General features: G+C 45.3%; 1 protein-coding gene across 1 annotated transcript; it reads right to left on the reverse strand.

Annotated features, from left to right (window-relative positions):
* Window positions 1-343: 343 nt before the first annotated feature.
* Window positions 344-19,559, reverse strand: LOC133382036 (lysozyme C, kidney isozyme-like). Its single transcript, XM_061621694.1, has 5 exons — window positions 19,474-19,559; window positions 7,804-8,019; window positions 6,971-7,132; window positions 2,811-2,889; window positions 344-821 (listed from the first exon to the last, which is right to left on the reverse strand). The coding sequence occupies exons 2-5, from the start codon at window positions 7,937-7,939 to the stop codon at window positions 755-757; spliced, it is 444 nt and encodes a 147-aa protein (XP_061477678.1). The 5' UTR covers window positions 7,940-8,019; window positions 19,474-19,559; the 3' UTR covers window positions 344-754.
* Between the last annotated feature and the right edge of the window lie 2,237 nt (window positions 19,560-21,796).

Consider the following 21,796-nt stretch of genomic DNA (forward strand, 5'->3'; position numbering starts at 1 on the left):
AGAAGGAGCAGCCACTCAAGTATTTATTGAACCGGTTGTTCTGCCCTCACGCTGTGCATGCAGAGTGGCCTTCAGTATGGCCAATGATGTCTGTAGTGTGGGCATAAATGTTGGTTCTTGGAGGCCAGTGTGGAGGCATTGTCAAGCCCTGTGGTGAGTCTTTAGCTGCTGATAGGGGATGTGTCTTGCTCTTTTGTAAAGACCAAGCAAAGATCAAGTTGTGTCATTGCACCCACACAGACTGTAGCTCCCAGAGACCAGCATAGGTATGATAGAAATAAATGATTCATCACCCTGCCCATGCTGGTTACTGGAGGCTATTGCACAGGTATTATGACACAGCAGAAACTACCTCCTGATGATGATGGTATTTTACTACTACTACTACTACTACTACTATTATTATTCTGCTTGCTTGATCACCAAGGAGGACTCAGTGGAATTGGGGAAGGGAGCAGTGTTTGATAGCAATATCTTTGGGTTTCTTTTCTCTCCCATTCACCCATCAAATAGGAAAAGAGTGTTTATTATGCTCAGTTTATTGAAGATTTTCAAGCAGAGAAGCCCACAACCTCAAGCAAATCACAGCCCAGCCCCGCATACATTTCCACCCTCATTCATTCTTTTCTACCTTCTGGGGCACAAAGGCTTGCATAAAAAGAAGAAGCTCAGTTTTGAATGTAGAGGGAGAGGAATCTGGTTCATCAAAGGGGAAATCAAGAGAAAGGCTGGGTCTCATTCAGAATCATGGAACTCAGACTCCACAGCCACGAGTCCACTGCGAGAGGTCTCTTCCTTTGCAATGGTTCCGCCAAGCAACCCTAAAAGTGAGGGTGAGAGCAACAAATGAAGAAAGGCTCACGTGGCTCTTCTGTGGATCCCTATGGGTGAGATGGATCTCCTTTAAAAGCTTAGGAAAATGTCCAAGTGAGGCATCACCATTATCTGCTGGCCCATCCTTCCCATTATTATGTGTGCCTTTGACTGGGCCAGAGGACGCACAGAATCAAATGAAGTCTTGTGCCCTGGTCTCTCCTCCCTTGCAATCAATTTGAAGTAAGAGGTGGTGTTCTTCATCCATCTCTGCTCACGATCAGTATTGGTGGCCAATGCAGAGCCTAGCCATCCACACCCCACAATGCCCCTCTAGCAAGATTTCCGATTCCCACCCTCTGGGGAACTTTGGCCCTCCAGATGTTGCCGAACTACAACTCTTTTCAGCTCCAGCAAACATGGCCAATGGCCTTGTCATGGAACAAGATCAGAGACTCTCCACCAGTGTAACCTCTTTATGCTAGTCTCCAGAAACTGGGATCTGTTAGGGATGGATGAATCAGTCTATTTCCACTCCATGTCAGTTTCATGTGTCTACAGCCATCAGCCCATCCCATCCTGCTTCTGTATTAATCTATTACTACTATTATTTTTTAAAAACTGCATACAATTTACACTGGAGAGCCAGTGTGGTGTAGTGGTTAAGGTGTTGGACTATGACCTGGGAGACCAGGGTTCGAATCCCCACATAGCCATGAAGCTCACTGGGTGACCTTGGGCCAGTCAATGCCTCTCAGCCTCAGAGGGAGGCAATGGCAAACCCCCTCTGAATACCACTTACCATTCATAGGGTTGCCATAAGTCGGAATCGACTTGAAGGCAGTCCATTTTCATTATTTTTAGTGTATTTCCCCCTGCATTTTAACCTGAAATACACATTTTTATACTTAAAGAAAAAGCTGAGAAAATGGGGGAAAGTGCAAAAATCCAAAGTAGAACTGTGCAAAAATCCAAAGTAGAACATATTAGTTCTGGAATTAGAGATCAGGACAGTTTGCGTAGAAATGTGGATGAAATAGTGGATGAAAACCCTAGAACTGTACCACCAAATAAGCTGCTTCTTCCTTAACAGCCTGCAGTTGAATTTAAGGCCAAATCTAAATCTTTACTGCTTAGCCAAAGGCCACGAGAATTTAGGGCCAAACTATGTGTTTTCAGTGCTCACTGACATATAGTTTCGACTTTTCCTCTTCAGTATGCAAACACAAGATAGGATTCTGAAATGTGTGCGTCTTCTTAAAACATACCCCAAAAGCATATTTCTGCTAAGAATTGCCCCATGATCTTTTCCTATAAGAGGACACAAGCTTTCTGAAGGCAAAGACTGCAATTCTATCTGTCCTTACCCGGGGGGGGGGTATTCTCCACTGAAGTCAGTGGGAGTGACGTCTGAGCTATAATGCGTCTTTTAAAGATATGTGCTTTTCTGCAATTATTCTTTTTGGGCATGAGGAAACAGCTTCAAATTCTCAAAACAATTCTGTGAGGTAGGTTAGGCTGAGAGATGGTGATTAGCCCTAACAGGTCACCCAACAAACTTAATGTTTTTAACTTGCTTTTAAAAATGTGTTTTTAAAATTTGTATATTTGTTTTTAATTATTGTAAACCACCCAGAGAGCTTTGGCTATGGGGTGGTATACAAATGTGCTAAATAAATAAAGACAGAGTCAGGATTTGATCTTTGGCCTTCCAGGTCCTAGTCCAAAACTCTAACCACTACTCCACATTGGCTCAGTTTCCAGACTGTTTCCTTAAATCCTCACCTAGAGAGATACTAACTGCTCCTAGTAGCCACCAGCCATCTAAAACCAAGGCAGCATCTTTTAGCCATCATCAATGCCTACTGAAGAAGCATCTTCAGAGCCAGCTATATAGAAACCTAGTGAAAGCCACCTTTCCCTGTCCAGCCACAATTGACAGCTAAGCTGTTATTGAATCTTAAAAGCAGTGGGATGTTAGCAAGAGAAGAACTCACCAGGCATTCATCCCTTGGGGGTCACGGACAATTCTCTTAGCACACTCAATGGAATTTGTGATGTCATCACGTAGGAAAGCTGTTGAAAGATTGTAAGAAAGAAAAAGAGGTAATTGTGGATTTCTAAAAATGGTGATTTCCAACACCATGAAGCAAACACCCCCATTGCATAAAATATTATGCAAAATATTGCATTAAGACATTCTGCAAAATATTGGATAAAAATATGTCAAGAAGAGCACATTTGAGAGATGGTCTAGCGAATGCCCCAGAACTGTTAATTCCTTTCTAGGGTTGTGCAATGGATTCAGCCAAATCCCAAATCCTGAATCGAATCAGGCGAATTTGGATGGATGCAGGTTTCCCCCAAGTTGGGTGGAGACAGTTCTGAATCACTGTGGGTTGGGTGAGTCTGCCCAAAGCAATCTGGGGCTTTAAGAGGATGGGTTGTCACAGCTCCGGCATGTTCTCCTGCAGGGATCAAGCTGAAGAAGCAGACACCAGCAGGATGAGGAGCGAAGGATTCCGTTTTGTGGGCTACAAGGTGCTCCTTTGTGCTCATGGAACAGGAACAAGCAGGGCTGAACCCTCCTCTCACCAGATGGTGTGCAGAGGATTCAGTCCTGCAGGCAGCAGGGAGTTCCTTTGCAAGCGAAGCAGCACCCTGCAGCTGGTTAGTGGAGGATTCCAGAATGAGCTGAGACATTCAAGCTCAGCAGAAGCACTTGACGATGGCAAGGAGCAGAGCCGGCAAGAGAAGGCATTGCCTGGTGAGGGGGAACTGGCCCAGGGAAAGTCTTGAGAGCTGGATAGATAGGCCTGAAGAGCCACATTTGGCCTGAGGTTCTTCACTCCTGTATCCGGGTTATATGTGTGTAGAGGGTATTTATAGTGGACATTTTTATTATTATTATTACTAGGGCTGTGCTCTGTGTTTGGCTGAGGCCTGAGGCAAATTAGGCCTCTTCGGAGGCATTTGGGCCTTGGCAGAGTCGGGTTCAGACAGCCACGGATTGCGACGGGACAGGTGGGATGACCCAGAGCAATCCGTGGCTGTTTTGGGTGTGGCATAGAACAGGAAGAAGAGGTAGGCAGAGCAGGAAAGCAAGCTGAAGACCTACTTTAGACCCCAGCTGTGTCTTTCTGGAGAAAATAGGCATAGCTTCCTGCCTGCCAACTCCCCCCCCCCAGCATTAAGGGCCATAGCTTAGTGGTAGAGCATCTGCCAGGTTCAATCCCCAGCATCTCCAGATAGGAGAGAATCCTGTCTGAAATCCTGGAGAGCTGCTGCCAGTCAGTGCAGACACTATTGAGCTAGATGGATCAGTGGTCTGACTCAGTATAAAGCAGCTTCCTGTATTCCAGGATCAATCCCTCGGCAATTCTGAACGGTAAGGGGGATGCTGTGCAAGTGGTTTTCCTAAAGGAAAGTCACTTCCTCAACATCACCAGTGCAGAATCACCCCCACTGATCATCTGTTCAGTGGAGGGGTTGATTATGCAGAGTGCAGGTGATGCTCTGCAAACAGTTTTCCTTTAGAAAGCAGTTTGCAGAGCATCACTAACACAGGATCATCCCCTCTGCTGATCAGCTGTCCAGCAGAGGGTCCAGCTGAGGCATTGATTGTGGGGGGAGGCATCACAGCACCCTGCAGAATGACCCCCATCTTGGTTGTGGGGAGGAGGAGGAGATGCAAGGTCTCATTTCCCTGCTGCTATCCCTGCTATATGTTTAATTAGAGTTTTAAAACCCCAATTAAACAGTAGCCCTGACCTTGAACTTATTCAGGAGCAAATATGCAGCAGGGGGTGACCCCAAGGAAAACCCAGGGCTGGCTGACCTGAAGACCCCCAAATCAGAGCAACAGGGAAGGAAGGGGGGCTGCGTACAGGTCTAGTGCATATAAGTTCATTAGAAAATTTTCAGACATTTGAGAATTGTCCCAAGATATGGAAGATATTATTTTTAATGAGCTACCATTAAAGTGTATAGTGTGTCCTAGCTGCTCAACATCAGTTGTGGCAATCATAACAGAACTAGTTATCTATGTAATTAATTTGCAGCACTCAAAGCATTCTAGCTCTCATCGTGGATGGCTGAAAGGTTAAAAATGCCTTTTTCTTATGCTGTAATCATGGAAGGTTAAAGACCCTGTCTAGGAAAGGAAGAAGAGGGCACTGCATTGATGATGCTGTCCCACCTCAGTTCAAGAAATAGATTTGGAGACAAAGAGCTTATCCCCACAGCAACATTACTTTGTACCAAAGACACTGTTTGTACCTCCCTTTTCTATTTGCACCATCCACAGTGAGGGCTCAGTGCCATCTGCAAACATGGCATTTGCTATGCACACTGAGGGAAGGATCAATCATGCAGTTTCCTAATGACCACACCCTCTAATTTAACATTTCAACTCCCTCTGGTTGCTTGGCAATCGAACATGGTCTGTTTGTTCTACCAGCTGCAGTAGGTTCCATTTAAAAAACCAATAACCTGCAAGCGCAATTATTTGTATTTTCACTGGTATGATACATCTGAAGTACAAATCTTTATTTGAGCAGTGTTATGTTTTTGCCCTCAAGAAAGGAAAGGGGGAAAGAAAAATAATAACACCATTTGCATTTGCAACATAAAAAAGGTGAGCAGAATGAAGGAAAGCAGCCAGAAGTTGCATGCCAGCCCACAGGAAATGAAATGAAAGAAGGGAGGAAGAGAAAGTGGCTGTGGGGAAGGGAATGATTGACACACCCACCTAAAAGCATCAGGGCAAAGCGTCTGCAAGGAGGAACTCAGCGCAGTGAAGATGTTTTTCCCTCCCCTTTCTGTATTATCAGTGGATTGGGTTAGTATGGATTTACAAGGAGAAAACTGTGTGCTAGCTTCTGTTTGTTGGTAACATCATGTGAACCATGCAAATTTAAAGGAGATGTGAGTAGCACCAAACACACACTAAACTACTGTGTAGATGAGCCCAAAGAGTAGAAAGCAATTATTAAGAATGGCTTAACTAAGGGACAGGTAATGCTTCTTATTCAAAAGTTCTTAGCTGGGGAGCAAGTGATGTTTCTTACTTCCTTCTCCAGTAAGACAGAGTTGTTGCTAGGGGTGGAGGAGAAATTGAGTTTGGTTGACATTTAAGGTGAAGTTACTTAATTCTCCCTTCCTGAAACAATATGGAAACTGAAATATAACTGTCACTTAACTTTGCAATGTAATGCAATGCACTTCTCCTAATTTTGCAATGCAGTTCTCCAAATAATGTATACATTACGGGGAAGTGTACATGAAAATGCAGATATCAGTGAAAATTACATACAAAATGCATTATGCTAAGTAAAATTGCATACAAAAGTGTGTATATTAGGAGAAATCCATGCTAAAATGGTGATGAATTCTCATCCAGGCTCTTACTTTTTTTTAAAATAAGCTAATGCAGCAATGTGGAGAAGTGAACTTAAGAAAAACAGAAACTGAAATTGATAGTTTTGTCCATCCCTAGTTCATTCATTCATCATTTTTGTTGCTGCTTCAGTGAACTTGTGATAAGCTGGGTCCACCAAGCAGTCTGGCTTTACCTTCTGCACTTCCTAGTCCCTCCATGCTAGATGATGTCAAGGAAGCAAGAAAGCGTCGCCTTTCAAGTTTGGTTCCCCTCAGTATCTAATTTTCCCAATTTTCAGTTCAGTTCTCCACATTTCCAAATTTGGTGCATTTTTTTTAAAAAAAGTCCTCATGACAATTGATTAGCATTTTAGTGCAAATTTCTCATACACATTTTGCAAGCAATTTCCTCTAACATAATGCATTTTTGTATGATTTTCTCTGACAAATGCATTTACGTGCACATGTTACCCTACTATATGCATTTTTCTACACATTACTTGGCTGGAGAACTACATTGCAAACATCAGAGAAGTGTGGATTTCAAAGGATGGCTGTGTTTTGGTTCATGTATTGTTTCAGAAATTGCAAATTAGGTGGATTCATCTTTAAATGTGAAGTGAATCAAATGTCTCCCCCATCAATAATCTGGGCTGAAATGGGAAAATGGTAACTGGAGGGAGAAGTAGTAGAAGCTTCTTTTAAAAACAAGATCCAACCTATTTGGGAAATTGCAGAGGCCTTTTGCTAGTTATCCCTATAGTATCAAGTTGCTTACCGGAGCAGGAGGATCTGCAGCCATTGGCTGTTGGGCGCCTTCCATTGTCACACCACCAGCGGCTGTTTATCTGAAAAATCCCATAGTCACGGCTGCCATCTGAGTTGGGTGGCCCCACGGCTGCGGTGTTGTATCTGCTTTCATGATATGCCGTGCAGATCCCTGGAACAAAGTAGACAGGGAAAAGTACACTATGAGTGTAGTTTTTTTAAAAAAACGTTGAAACATTTTGAAACAGAATAATTAAAAAACATTCTTTCAATATTATCTGTTGCAAATCTGTATTTATTTTTTGTTTGTTTAAAAAAACCTATGGCTAAATAGAAATGTCCACTTAGGTCAGGTGTGGGGAACCTTTGACCCTCCAGATGTTGCTGAACTACATTTCCCGTCTTCCCTGGTCATTGGTCATATTTACTGGGGCTGATGGGAAGTGTAGTTCAGCAATATCTGGAGGGTCAAAGTTCCTCACACCTGATTTAGATTTCCTCCACTCCACATTGCCAGTACCTTTCATTACTAAAAATCGCATTTTACTAGGGACAGATGTTTGGTTTGGTTTACCTCTGTGTAGAACTGCAGTGAGTGAAGATTCTTATCCCTGTTTCTCTCTTTCCAAGTCTGGTGTGTTGCTTACCATATGACCAAGTCAACAGCACCTGTTGGATGCCATTCCTGAGTGTAGTATACAATACCAGTCTTCATCAAAGTTGGAACATTTTGCCAGGAAGTGGTGGGGGTAAACTGTTTCCTGAAAAGAAGTCTCCATCTCAGCTTTGCTATAAAACCAATATGAAGTGACAAAGAGAAAGAGAAAGGAATCGCAAACTCACAGTTGGCCAGGCTAATACCATGGTATCCGTCCATCCCCTTCTGTTTCAAAGTTCGAGCCAGTTCACATTTCTCAAGCACTTTGGCTTCATTCACTGCAATGAGGAGGCAGAGGAGGGTGAGGGCCAGGACCTTCATCACTGCGACTGCCTGGAGAGCGATGCTGGGATTCCCTCAGATCTCCAGTGGCTTTTGTAGCTGAAAGTTCAGGGAGGTGTCTACAGATGGGAAACAGAACGTTGATTGTAGGGGTGTGTGGGTGTGGGTGTGGCAATAGCAAAAAAGAGAAATGTTGCAATTCTTGGTTGACTACTCATATGATAACGGTGTGTTAAATTTATTTCAAAAAGAAGAAAACCTCACAGAACAACTGTGGAAAAACCTTCTCATTTTCATTTTCCATGGAGTAAAATTAAGACAGGCAGCCAAAAAAAATGTATGCATATGAAAAGGAAACAGTTTTTAACGTGTAAGAGTAAATCATTACCTAACTAATGGGAGGGGAACCCCATGTTAGTCTCTTGCAGCAGAAACAGAGTCGTAGTCTTAAAGACTAATAAAGACCGAAAAACAATTAATAAACATTGTTATTCTTTAGGGTGCCACAAAATTATTTGATTGCTTTAATGGGGGGGGGGGAGAAAATGAGAAGAAATCCTGAGCAAAACAAACCATCAACACCACAGACCAAAAGAAAACACAGAAGCAATATTATTTGCTTATTTTAAATATTTCTATTCCTCCCTCCCTGACATTTCATGCATGCGCAATGGCAAGATGTGTACATAAGATATAAAACAGCAGTAAAACAATAGTGCAGGCAGCAGCAGGAAGACAGCAGAGCTGAGCTGGGCATCACACAATTCACTGGCTGCTATTTGAGAGGGTCTCCGAAACAAAGATCTTAGCTTCTCTCCTAAAACCTATTGCAAGAGGCCAAGAGACCTGGGAGGGAGGGAGGGAAATTCCATATTCTAGGTGCTACCACTGAGAAGGCCTTGTCATGTAACCCTAACCCACCACATTTCAGACAGCAGCTTGTATCCAGTGTTAGTCCTGCTCAGAACACACCCACTGAAATTAATGGGCATGACGAACTTAGGGTCATTAATTCCAATGGGTCTACTCGGAGTAGTTCTTAGTTGGGTACAGCCCAGTGGGAAGTGGATATGGAGCAGGGCATGACCGGTTCTAAAGGGCGGCCAGGTTGGGCACTGGCCCGAGGGCCCTGGAGCTACAGGAGCCCCTGATGGGCCCTTGACAGGCCCTCTGCTCCCCTTCCATGGTCTGTGCCCCCCCACGCCCCCCACTTACCTGTCAGCCGGCTTTTTAGCATAGCTGGGTTGGCAGGCTAAGCTAGAAAAAGGTGGCCCTGCCTATACCTGCTATCTAGGTGTGTAGAACCCATGCTAGATCCTGAAAGCTTAATATACAGAAAAGGGTTCATACCTACTCCTAGGTCATCCTGATCTGGAACCATCAACAACTCTGTGTTGTATGGATTAACTATGTTTATTTCATAGAATAGTAGATTTGGAAGGGGCCTATAAAGCCATCAAGTCCAACCCCCTGCGCAATGCAGGAATCCAAATCAAAGCATTCCCGACAGATGGCTGTCCAGCTGCCTCTTGAATGCCTCCAGTGTCGGAGAGCCCACCACCTCCCTAGGTCATTGGTTCCATTGTGGTATGGCTCTAACAGAAAGTTTTTCCTGATGTCCAGTTGAAATCTGGCTTCCTACAACTTGAGCCCATTATTCTGTGTCCTGCACTCTGGGACGATTGAGAAGAGATCCTGGTCCTCCTGTGTGTGACAACCTTGCATGTACTTGAAGAGTGCTATCATATCTCCCCTCAGTCTTCTCTTCTCCAGGCTAAACATGCCCAGTTCTTTCAGTCTCTCCTCACAGGGCTTTGTTTCCAGTCCCCTGATCATCCTTGTTGCCCTCCTCTGAACCTGTTCCAGTTTGTCTGCATCCTTCTTGAAGTGCGGAGACCAGAACTGGATGCAGTACTCAAGATGAGGCCTAACCAGTGCTGAATAGAGGGGAACTAGTACTTCATGCGATTTGGAAACTATACTTCTGTTAATGCAGCCTAATATAGCATTTGCTTTTTTGCAGCCACATTGCACTGTTGGCTCATATTCAGCTTGGGATCAACGACAATTCTAAGATCCTTCTCACATGTCGTATTGCTGAGCCAAGTATCCCCCATCTTATAACTGTGCATTTGGTTTGCATTTATCCCTGCTGACTTTCATTCTGTTGTTTTCAGCCCAACGCTCCAGCCTATCAAGATCCCTTTGAATTTTGTTTCTGTCTTCCACGGTATTAACTATGCCCCTGAACTTTGTATCATCTGCAAATTTAATAAGCATGCTTTGTACCTCCTCATCCAAGTAGTTAATAAAATGTTAAAGAGCACTGGGCCCAGAACCAAGCCCTATGGTACCCCACTCGTTCCTTTTGCCCAGTTTGAGAAGGAACCATTGATAAGCACTCTTTGAGTACAATTCTGGAGCCAACTGTGGATCCATCTGATAGCGGTTCCATCCAGCCCACATAGCTAGCTTGCTAATCAGAATATCATGGGGCATTTTGTCAAAAGCTTTGCTGAACTCGAAATATATTATGTCCACAGCATTCCCACAGTCTACAAGGGAGGTGACCCGATGAAAAAATGAGATAAGATTTGTTTGGCAGGATTTGTTCTTCATAAATCCATGTTGGCTCCTAGTAATCACTGCATTGTTTTCAAGGTGCTTACAGATTGACTGCTTTATAATCTGCTCCTGAGTTTTTCCAGGGATTGATGTTAGGTTTACTGGTCTGTAGTTCCCCGTTTCCTCCTTTTTGTCCTTTTTGAAGATAGGGACAACATTAGCTTTCCTCCAGTCATCCGGCACTTCACCAGTCCAATAACAGAGAGCAGTTCTGAGAGTTCTTCAGCCAGTTCCTTCAATACTCTGGGATGCAGTTTATCGGGCCCTGCCAATTTGAACTCGTTCAAAGTGATTAGGTATTCCTTGACCGTTTGTCTATCAATCTCAAGTTCCAATCATGTCCCTTCTAATTCATGTTTCCCGGGAGGGTCATAAACCCTTTTTTGGGAGAAGACTGAGCCAAAGTAGGAATTGAGGACTTCTGCCTTTTCTTTGTCATCTGTTATCATTTTGCCATTTTCCCTCATCCAGTCCATTACTGACACTGGGTCCTATATACTACCTCAGATCTTGATGGAAAGGAGAAATAGAGCGTTTTCAGTATATTGATGACACCTCTAAGCAACATCACCCATTCATTTCATGTAGATGTTAAATAGCATAGGAGTCAAGATCAGCCTTGCAGCTGATCTTGGCCATGGTTTGAGGCCAAGGGACTTAAAAAAAAAAGCACCACAGCCCAGTCGCCACCTCATCAGGACTTCTGAGAAGGAGGCCCAGAAGGACACCACAGTCAATGGTACCAAATGCTACTGCAATATTGTGGAAAATCAACAAGTCCTCTATGGCTCTGTTCATGTCCCAGCACATGTAATCCATCAGGGCAACAGTAGTCCCAAAACCAGGCTAAAGAAACCAGACCAGTAAGAGAAGGTAGGAAGGCTGCCTGCCATGTGCCTGGCAGCTGCTAGCTGTTTAAAGTGGAGCCTTCTTACTTTTAAAAAATTATGAAGTGAATGCTAACAGAGGAGAAAGTATTTTTTTTAATTAAAAAGCCTTCCCTTAAAAGCAAAACCAGTGAGCATCATAGTCTCAGGTGCTTGGTGGCCAGCTTCCCTGGCTTCCTGCAATGTAACTGTGGGCCGGGGAAGAGATAGGTTATGAGATAGCTCCTCCCATGGGCCTTTTTCAGCTCAGGAAGTGCAGGCAACCAGGAGAGAAAATGGAGAGAAAAGCACACACATGCTTGGCCACCTCTCAGTGATAAGGTAAGCTCGGTGACTAAGGCAAAAAAATGGAATGTCCTTCCGTGGGCAGGCAGAAGGCTTTGGTACAACACTAGAAATAGCACTTTTCCACTTGTGTTCCCCAGCAAGTGGTATTCAGAGGCACACTGTCTCTGGTACAAGGGGAGGCAATAAATAATCATTGTGACTTGATTAGGTGCAATCCAGAGGGCCTCCTTTCAAGCCCTGTTCCAACCTCTAAAGGAGTAAAGCAAGGATGCTTACTAGCCCCACTGCTGTTTAATTTTTATATAAACTCACTGCCTACAGCCCTTGATTGCCTAAATATACATCCTCCAAAGCTAGCCCACAGGCACCTATCAGTGCTACTATATGCTGATGATGGTCCCAGTCACCCATAGGACTGAAGAGAGCCTTGTGAGCCCTTGCGCAATACTGCCATGATGAACAGTTACAAATAAACTATCAAAAAACAAAGGTCATGGCCTTTGCTAAAAGACAGAGGATATACAAATGGTCTATAAGTGGACACAAGATTGAACAGGTAAAGACTTTCAAGTATCTGGGTGTTGTTTTTCAGGCAAATGGCAGCCGGAAGGCCCAAGCAGAGTATGTTGCCCAGTCAGCCCAAAGGAGTGCTTCTGCCATATTAAACTTTTCCGCACCATTGGCTGCCATTACGTACCAGCGGTAATAAAGCTGTTCAAGACTGGCTCATCCAGACGACTGCAAAATGTGTGACACATGCGCTATGTGTGCTTATTATTTTTCGGTCGTCCAAATGATGTCGCACAGTATCACACATTTTCGTGGGTTAAATCCGCTCCTTCCAATACCGGCAAAAATGCGATTTGCTGTTTGAAATCTGGAATTTCAGTGGGACATTTTTTTTATTGGGAAACAGCGAACAAAAAGGCGAAAAGTGAGGACTATCAGCTGACAAACCAGATATGGAAACGGTGGATTATCCTGCTCCATTTGGATAAGCCCTAAATCTTTAATGCAGCTTTTATATGGAACAACTTGGCCCCTATCCCAGTTTTACACCTCTGGAAGTAGTACAATCCAAATTTTTGAGGGCTGTCTTCCAAGTACCTCATTGTGTCCCAAATGTTGTCTTACGATTAGAGGCTGGCCTGCAAAAGGTTGAATCCAGGGTTTGGCTCGCTATTTTCAAATTCTGGCTGAAACTAATCTTTTTTCCGACTGGTTTGGCCCCACTAACACTACGGGACAAGTTCCAGTCATTTTGGAAACAAACCTTGCCTCAAAGGCTCCAGCTATATGGTCTTTCCCTGGGCTACCTCATTTCCCAAGGATATGATATGGCTTGGTCAACATTTAGGCTCATTGCTGATCTCGAGCGCCAACAAGACTTGGGCTTGTCCTCTAACTATGCCTCAATGGATAGAGTGCTACATTTCAATAAACCCACAAATTATCTTTTTACACTACGGTGCAAAACCATCGCAGAGCTTTCACATTGGCACGTTTTAATGTCCTCCCTTCTGCTTTACTGGAGGGCAGACATAAAAAGCAAGTGCCCTTGTGACCCTGGAGAGGTGGAAACAGTGACCCACGTCCTCCTACATGGCCCATTCTATTCAGATATACAAAGATCTTTAATTGTACCTCTCCTATCTAATACTCTGGGATGATCAGACATATTTTATGTCCTCCTACTTCTTTCTGATCAAAATACTTTTATCACTTCCAGTGTTGCCAGATTTTGTGCTGCAGCGATCAAAATTTGCCACGAACTGACTCTAGCCACCTTGTAATTCTTGGTTGTTCTGTTCTGTTCTTTTTCTGATTTAGATTTTATAACTATACCTTTTATAACTATCCCTTTGATAATTCTGTTTTATAGTACTGTGTTTTAACAATTTTATCTGACTACCTCATGCTGGTCACTGACCATAACAATAAAGATTAAGATCATTGTGACTTATAGTGGTTGAAAGCCTTGAATTCCATGAATTTGTCCAATCCCTTTTTAAATCAAAGTTGTTTGCCCTCAGCAGACTTTGTGGTAGCAAATTACATACTTTATGTGTGTGCTGTGTGAAGAAGTGCCTCCTTTTGCCTGTCCTGAAAGTCCCATCATTCAGCTTCACTGGATGAGACCATTTCCTCCATACCATAGATAATTTTATACACTTCTATCATGTCCTCCCTTACAATCCTTTTTTTTAATAAAGTTTAAAAACCCCAAATATTGTAACCTATTCTCATTGGGGAGTTGAACCAATTTCAGTGCTCTCAGTTTCTCATTTTTCCAATCTGAAATTCAGTTGTTTTTCCTATCTGAAATTCAATTCTGCAGCAATTTGCAGTTTTTTTAAAAAGTCCTCATGCAACTTAATCTGCTTTTGGTGCTAACTTCTCCTAATAAACACCATTTTATGCACTTTGACTAATACACCTTACTTGCAAAAATTCAGAGAAAAACATATTTTGAAGGATAGCTCTCTTTTGTGTATTGTTTTTGTGTATTGTTTTGGAAAGTGCAAATTAATTGTGAACTGAATTGAATTCCTCCCCCATCCCTAGTTGGTATTGTTAAGGATAAATTAAAGTCCCCAATGGTCATGAAACCATAGTTCACTTGTCCTATCCAAACCAGCTTGGGCTTCATGGGAAATAGAACCAAAGTGGCCTTTATTTGACTTTTGGTATAAAATGTCGGTTTATTTCCTGGTGACCTGACCCTTACCTACATTCCAGTGGCTCGCATAATAAAAGCCGGTTTAAGCTGGAAACTTCCCTACTATGCATTTCTGTATCACATTTATGCTGATGGCCTTGCTTATTGTTACTAATGCACCTTGCATAGACATGTCAAACGCTGTTCCTATGCCCCTCATATCCTTGACTTGTAATACTCCTTTTGATATGTAAGCAAAGTAATATCATGTCTGTCTCCAATTTAGGGGGCGCCCGGTTGCAGCTGGGCCTCCCCTCAATAGTTGCCTTTGTCTGCTCCTGCATAGTGCTTATCTCAAGGACATGTGAAATATGCAGACATGGAGTCTGAAAGATAGTCTTGATGTTTCCACTTTGTCCTTCCCCCTGTACCCCTTTACCTCCTTTCCTATGCCCCAAAGCTATGGCAGTTAGCAATTGTTTCTTTTGTGTTTTATGACGTGAAACTGATATTGTAAACTTCAGGATAAAGCTATATAAACCCTTGAACACCAATAAACGAGGTTCCCATGCTGGCCTGCTTCAGGTTGTAAGTATTGGGTCCCCTTTGCAAAGGTTTTTGTCTTGTGTTACTTGATCTCTGATAGTGGGTTTCATTTGCACTCAGCTCCGCACTCTTCCCGGGTGTAATAAGCGAGTTGGGGTAGACAGGGCGGCTTGCGTGTTGGATTTGGACCTAACAATTGGGGGCTCTCCCGGGATCCCTTGTGCGGACCCCCTTTTTGCCATTGCAGCCCTTAATTTGATAACAGGCGCCACGAGAAAGTTTTCTCGGTTATCAATAAAGCGGGCGGTTTGACACTTTGGGGATAAAGCACAGTTGAGGAAAAACCCGTTATCAGACGTCATGGGAAATAAAGGGAGCGTGCCGGTAAAGGACAGCCCTTTAGGAATCATGTGTATGTTGTGGCAAGAGGAGGAGTTGCCAGTGAGAAGGAGAGGCCTGAAAAAGAGAAAGATGATAGAGCTCTGTGAGGAGGAGTGGCCACGGATGACTGCAGTGTCGGTACCGGGTGAACGGTGGCCGAGGGGTGGATCCTTTGAAACCGCTCCGCTACTGGGAGTGCAGAGACGGATTGGGGATACCCACCCGGATCAATTGGAATTTTGGCTCCTATGGAAAATAGGGTCGCAAAAATGGGATAGTCTGACTTTGATGGCAGTGAGAACTTTGTCCATTGAGGAACCCCCTCCTCATTATTTTAATGACGATACGTCAAGTAAAAGGACGGTCTTGAATCGTTCCATAATACCCTCTGCTCCGGACCCGCTACCAGCTCCCAGGAGCGGGGATCCCAATCCGGAGGAAGGGGCCTTTTCATTTGTATCAGATGATGAGACAGATGAAAAGGGAATAGAGAAGGGGACCTCAGGGGGTATGGACACGCGCCAGCGAAAAAAGGAAAAGAAAAGAAAAGAGGCAGAAGCGCTGGAGATGCCTTTGCTTGTACATGATCAACCGTACGTGGATGGCCGTGGGGGTATCCAGCGTACCGAGGTGGTGGAACTAAAGAGTTGGCTGGAGTGGGATCTAAAAGAGTGGAGTAAAATGGCTGGAACTTTTGGAGAACAGCCAAGGAGAATCAGAGAACTGTTAGGCAGGTTGTTTGAAAGCCACAATCCGACGTACTCGGATGTGGAGCATCTGTTGAGAAGGGTACTGACAGGTGAAGAACGTAGCAGGTTGTGGACATTGGAGACCGCATGGGCTGCGGAAGTGGCAACAAATAGAGCTTGGTCAGACCGAGCGCAAACGGCTGGAGCTTGGGCAGCGGGAGACTGGACGCAGCCTCGCTGCGCTCAGTTGCAGACCGATAGGGATAGGATTTTGACACACTTAGAGCGAATGTCACAGAAACCCCCCAACCAAGCTAAATTTATGGCGATCAAACAAGAAGCCGGCGAACCTCCCAGAAAATTCTGGTCGTGCTTGTTAGAGGGAGCACGCAGCTATACCAATTTGAACCCAGAAAACGTGCTGGACCATCCAACCCTCATAGCCAATTTCGTTCATCAGGCGCAGCCAGCGGTGAGGGATTACTTTCTGAATTTCAGACCCGGATGGGGGGGGGAGGCTGTGACTGTGATCTTGGAAGTAGCAGATTTTGTGTGGGACAAAGATAAAGAGAAAAGTAGAAAGAAGGAGAAGAAGGAGGATTTCGAGATGCTGGCTCTTGCAATAAGAGGCCAGCAACCGAATAGAGGATTTCGAGGTAGGGGTAGAGGTTTTCCGAGGGGGCCGAGAGCCGGAAACCAGAGAGGAAGGGGACAGATGAGGAATTCATGGCAAGGCGATAGGGCTTGTTTTCAGTGTGGAGAATATACTCATTTTAAGAAAGACTGTCCGTGGAGGACAGGGGACGTGCAGTACACTCCTAACAACCCTTCTTACCCAGATTTTACAGGTACAAACGCAGATTACCCGCCCCCACCTCCACCTGCCGCTCAACAGACACCGGCTGCATGGGACCAGTACGGCGGACGCCCAGTGAACCAGCAATGACTAAATACAGATAGGGAGGGACTGGGAGCGGGACTAATGAATCTTATGTCTTTGGCAGGTTTCTTTCTCTCTCTTTCTCTCCCAATCCAAGAACCCAGACTGTCTTTAAATGTGCAGGGACAGGCGGTGACCTTCCTGGTGGACACAGGAGCCACATACTCCCTGATAAATGTAGCATCCAGTAGTTGGTTAAGTAAAGAAGTGAAAATGACAATGGGGGTAGATGGAAACCCCACGCCCATGTGTATAACGTTACCGTTGCAAGTAAAATACAATGATAAAATGTTTAACCATGTTTTTCTCTATTCTGCTTCATGTCCTATTTCTTTAATGGGCCGTGATATGCTATGTAAACTGGAGGCCACCTTAACTTGCACCCCTGACGGGGTGGGTCTATTGATGAGTGTTTTGGGGGTGCCAGTGGGGAACACCATTAAACACAAACATACAGATCACAGTTTACCGGAAGATCTTGTTGACCTGCCACCTGATTTATGGGGCACAGAGGATACGGATGTGGGCTTACTATGATCAGTAAGACCTGTCAGAATCCAGGTAAAGCCATTCCTCCCACCGCCAAACGTTGCTCAGTGTCTTTAGAAGCAAAAGAAGGCATACGCCCCATAATTGAAGGTTTTATCGCAAAAGGAGTCATCCGGCCGCAGCGAACCCCCTGCAACACGCCTATCTTGCCAATAAAGAAACCCCCAAAGAAACCCGGAGATCCAGTCTGGTGGAGATTTTGCCAGGACTTGAGGGCGGTAAACAGGTATGTGATCCCTTTACACACTGTTGTTCCGGACCCAGTGACAATCATCAGTCAAATCCCATGGGACGCAAAGTGGTTTACCGTCATTGATCTAAAAAATGCCTTTTTCAGCATTCCTCTCCACCCAGATTCGCAGCATTTGTTCGGGTTCGAATGGGACCAGCGCTCTTTCGTTTGGACCCAAATTCCTCAGGGATACTGCGATAGTCCCGGGGTGTTTAGTCAGTGTCTACGGGACGACCTCGAGGGGTTTACCTCAAACAGGGGTTCGGTTCTTGTTTTGTACGTTGATGACATCCTGATTGCCAATGGACACCAGGGGCGCTGCGAGAAGACGGTAAGGCTTTTTTTGTTGTACTTACATTCAAGGGGTCACAAAATTGACCCGAAGAAAATTCAGTGGTTATCAGAGAAAGTTAAATATTTGGGGTTCATATTAATGCCAGAGGGATGACAAATGGATCCCGGGCGTGTTTCCACCATACAGAATTGCCCGCTCCCAAAGACAAAAAGACAGTTGAGAGGTTTTTTGGGACTGATTGGGTTTTGCAGACCTTGGCTGCCATCCTGTGGAGAATTGAGCAAACCGCTACATGCGCTTTCTGCAAATAAAGCTCCTGATTTGATACAATGGAGCCGGGAGAACGAAAAGGCGTTTGAATTGCTAAAACAAAGTGTAGCCACGTCTATGTCTTTGAAACCGCCAAATTACGGGAAGCCCTTTCATCTGTTCGTCCATGAAAGGTCAGGGGTAGCTAGCGGAGTTCTGACACAACTGTACGGCCCCAGTCATTTCCCAGTGGCGTTTTATTCCCAGCAAATAGACAATGTGGCTCGTGGAACCCCCACCTGTACACGAACGCTGACGGCAGCGGCTTTGCTTTTAGCTAAGGTGAAAGGATTGACCCTCGGTCATTCCACTACTGTCTGGACTTCGCATGCACTTTCGGCTTTGTTGCGAAAAGGTACCACGCAAGTGTTTTCAGCACAGAGGCAGCAACAACTGGAAGCAGAACTGTTAGAGGATCCAAATGTGCGGTTTGAACGCTGTGGACCGTTGAACCCAGCCACCCTCCTGCCCGACTTGCCCCAGCCTTTCCCAGACCATGACTGCGTAGAAGTATTGCAATCTACCTTGCAGATCAGACCGGATCTGTCTGATGAACCGCTACCGGAATCGGACGTTATTCTCTTCACGGACGGCAGCTCCTACTACCAGAATGGGGTAAGATACACAGGTTTTGCAATAACAACGCAATGGGAAGTAGTAGAAGCGGCAGCACTCCCAGGACGGTGGGGAGCGCAAGCAGCGGAAATCTACGCGTTGGCCAGAGCGTGCCAATTGTCAGCAGGTAAAAAAGTGACTATCTTCACAGACAGCAGGTATGCTTTTGGGGTTATACATTGCCATATTCACTTGTGGAAATACAGGGGGTTCACAACTGCAGGGGGAAAACCAATTCAGCATCTGGAACTCGTGCAAAAATTGTTACAAACTATTCTTGAACCTTTACAGCTAGCGGTGGTCCATTGCAAAGCGCACACCAAGGAACAGGATCCTGCGACACTGGGAAATGCCTTGGCAGATCAAACTGCGCGCCAAGCGGCACTGCTTCCTATAAACATGCCGACTTTGGCGTTGGCAACCACTGCTTTTGTCCCGCCTGTATCTGTTTCAATACCCCCACAGGAATTGAAGCGATGGACAGAGTTAGGAGCGATCCTGAAACAACAGTTATGGATTATGCCTGACGGTCGAGCATGCCTTCCCAGAACAACGTACCACACAGCAGCGAAATGGTTCCACGACCATGGGGGCCATTACGGTACACACGCGCTGGTGGACTCGATCACGCGCTTCTGGTATGCTCCCGGAATTCAACCAGTATGTGGTGCAATAGTGAAAGCATGTCACATTTGCCAAGCAAACGGCCCAGCCTTACCAAATAGGGCCCCGCAAGGGGGTAGACCCGTACTGGCTGCACCATTCTTACACGTCCAAATTGACTTTGTCGACCTCCCTAAAGCAGAAGGGAAGAAACACCTTTTGGTCATGATATGTCCTTTAACAGCATGGGTAGAGGCATTCCCAACCACAAATGCCACAGCCACAACAGTGGCCAAGTTGCTGCTGAAAGAAATAATACCGCGGTTCGGGGTTCCAGAGGTAATTGACTCAGACCGGAGAACAAACTTTACAGGACAGATTTTGGCAAAAGTCGAAGAAGGTCTGGGAATCAAACATCTATTTCACACTGTTTATCATCCACAATCGTCCGGGGCGACGGAGAGACAGAACCGGGAAATTAAGACGGCGTTGGCTAAGTATACTCAGGAAACGGGTTTAAGGTGGCCTCAGGTACTCCCTCTCGTTCTCTTCCATTTGCGCACCCGCCCTACCCAAGCTTTAGGGCCCTCGCCGTTCGAGTTAATGTATGGCAGGCCTCCAACGAAAGGGGGGAGCTTGCCAAATGTGGATGTTTCACTATTGGGGGGGGATCACATAACTGTATCCCAGTATCTTTCTCTGCAGAACAGACTCCGTGAACTATGGAAAGCTGCGGGATCCACCAAGACGGTGCCCCTTGAGGACCAGGTGCATCCATACTGTCCAGGGGACTTTGTTTGGGCAAAGAAATTTGTGAGGGGCGACTCTTTGCAGCCAAGATACACAGGGCCGCATCAAGTCCTTTTAACCACACAAGCAGCCGTTTTCCTGGAAGGACGGAAGTCGTGGATACATCATTCCCACGTAAAGCCTACTGTGGTAGCGGCACCTCCACCTCCCCAGGTTCCCAAAATACGTTTGCAGAGGAACGAAGAAACCGGTCAGTGGCAGGCGGCTCAACTCCCTTTCCAAGACGCAGACATCAAGTAAACAGCAACGCAGAAATGCTTCGGCACGAATGGAGGATGTCAGCCTATTTGTGGGTCACGGGCGTTTTGATCCACCATGCCTGGCCCTTATGTTGCCCCCCCAACGTAAGAATATGTACTGACAATGACTATTATTATTTGAAAGACTTTGGACGGATGATACCGAAAACACAGGACTGTCCAGATCCTTTTCTGTATGATGTGGAACAGATAAGGGAAGGAATGGTGAAGGCTGACATTGCGGGACGTTTGTGTCATAAAGCAGCCGTTATATTGCAACATTACACAGGCCCCTGGATAGCACATTGTATCCGAGTGGAAATCAAATGGCCTATTAGGCTTGCACTCCGGTGCAGGCAATACCGTCCTATGCCTAACTATGGTTGCCCTCCTAATGTGGACATAACATCCATACGTTCAGAGTATAACATGCTTACTTTCCAGATCCAGAACAATAGGATCCAGCCCAGAATGACAGAAAGACCGAAATTTTGTGTGGGTATTGGTATACCATCTTGTTATGCATGGCTGAAGGATAAACTGGGTGCTCAGAACCCTGCCCAGAAGCAGGTAACACAGACTGCACAAAATACAAAGACATTAGGCGGGTTTAAACAAAGAAATACAAAAATAGGTGATGGGTGGGACGGCAATACGTTTGTTGCCTTAATGGAAGAAACAGCTCCTAAACAAGGCACTTGTTATGTTTGTGCACACACACCACCACATGGACAGGCTGGAGTCCCCTTGACTGGGGCCCCTTTGCCGTTGAAAGAATATCTTTCCTTTGCCTCACATTCCAGCTCACAGGAACTAGAAGGGGGGTTGGTTCTAAGCGGGCCCATCGCCAGATCAGTCTGTGTAGGCAGCGGAAGCCAACCTACGGGTGGAATGGTGTGTGATGGCTTGGTTTACTCTACAAACCCGGGTAATTGGACATTTCTAAACGGAACACACAGAGCAGAGGGTTTGACTTGGTTATCCATCTGGCAGCATTTGTTGCGGCTGACTTTTGCAGACCATCATCTGGTACCTTTCCTCACGGACTTAGTGGACCATCAAACCCCAGCTGGACTCTGGTGGCTTTGTGGACACTCAGCGGTAAGGAAATTACCGATATCAGGCTCTTGGACTTGTACGTTGGGAAGGGTAGTGCCAGGGCTTCGGGTTTCCCCCACCCTTCCCACCTTGCGCCGCCGTAACAAAAGAGGAAGCGGTACTGAGGGGTT

The sequence above is a fragment of the Rhineura floridana genome, chromosome 3 (genome assembly GCF_030035675.1).
Source record: "Rhineura floridana isolate rRhiFlo1 chromosome 3, rRhiFlo1.hap2, whole genome shotgun sequence".
NCBI classification, from domain to species: domain Eukaryota; kingdom Metazoa; phylum Chordata; class Lepidosauria; order Squamata; family Rhineuridae; genus Rhineura; species Rhineura floridana.

Coding starts and splice junctions, on each gene's coding strand:
- LOC133382036 (XM_061621694.1), bottom strand. CDS start 7,939: ATGAAGGTCCTGGCCCTCACCCTCCTCTGCCTCCTCATTGCAGTGAAT. Junction 7,133..7,803: donor TGGTATTAGCCTGGCCAACT/GTGAGTTTGCGA, acceptor ACTTTGTTCCAG/GGATCTGCACGGCATATCAT. Junction 2,890..6,970: donor CTGCAGATCCTCCTGCTCCG/GTAAGCAACTTG, acceptor ATCTTTCAACAG/CTTTCCTACGTGATGACATC.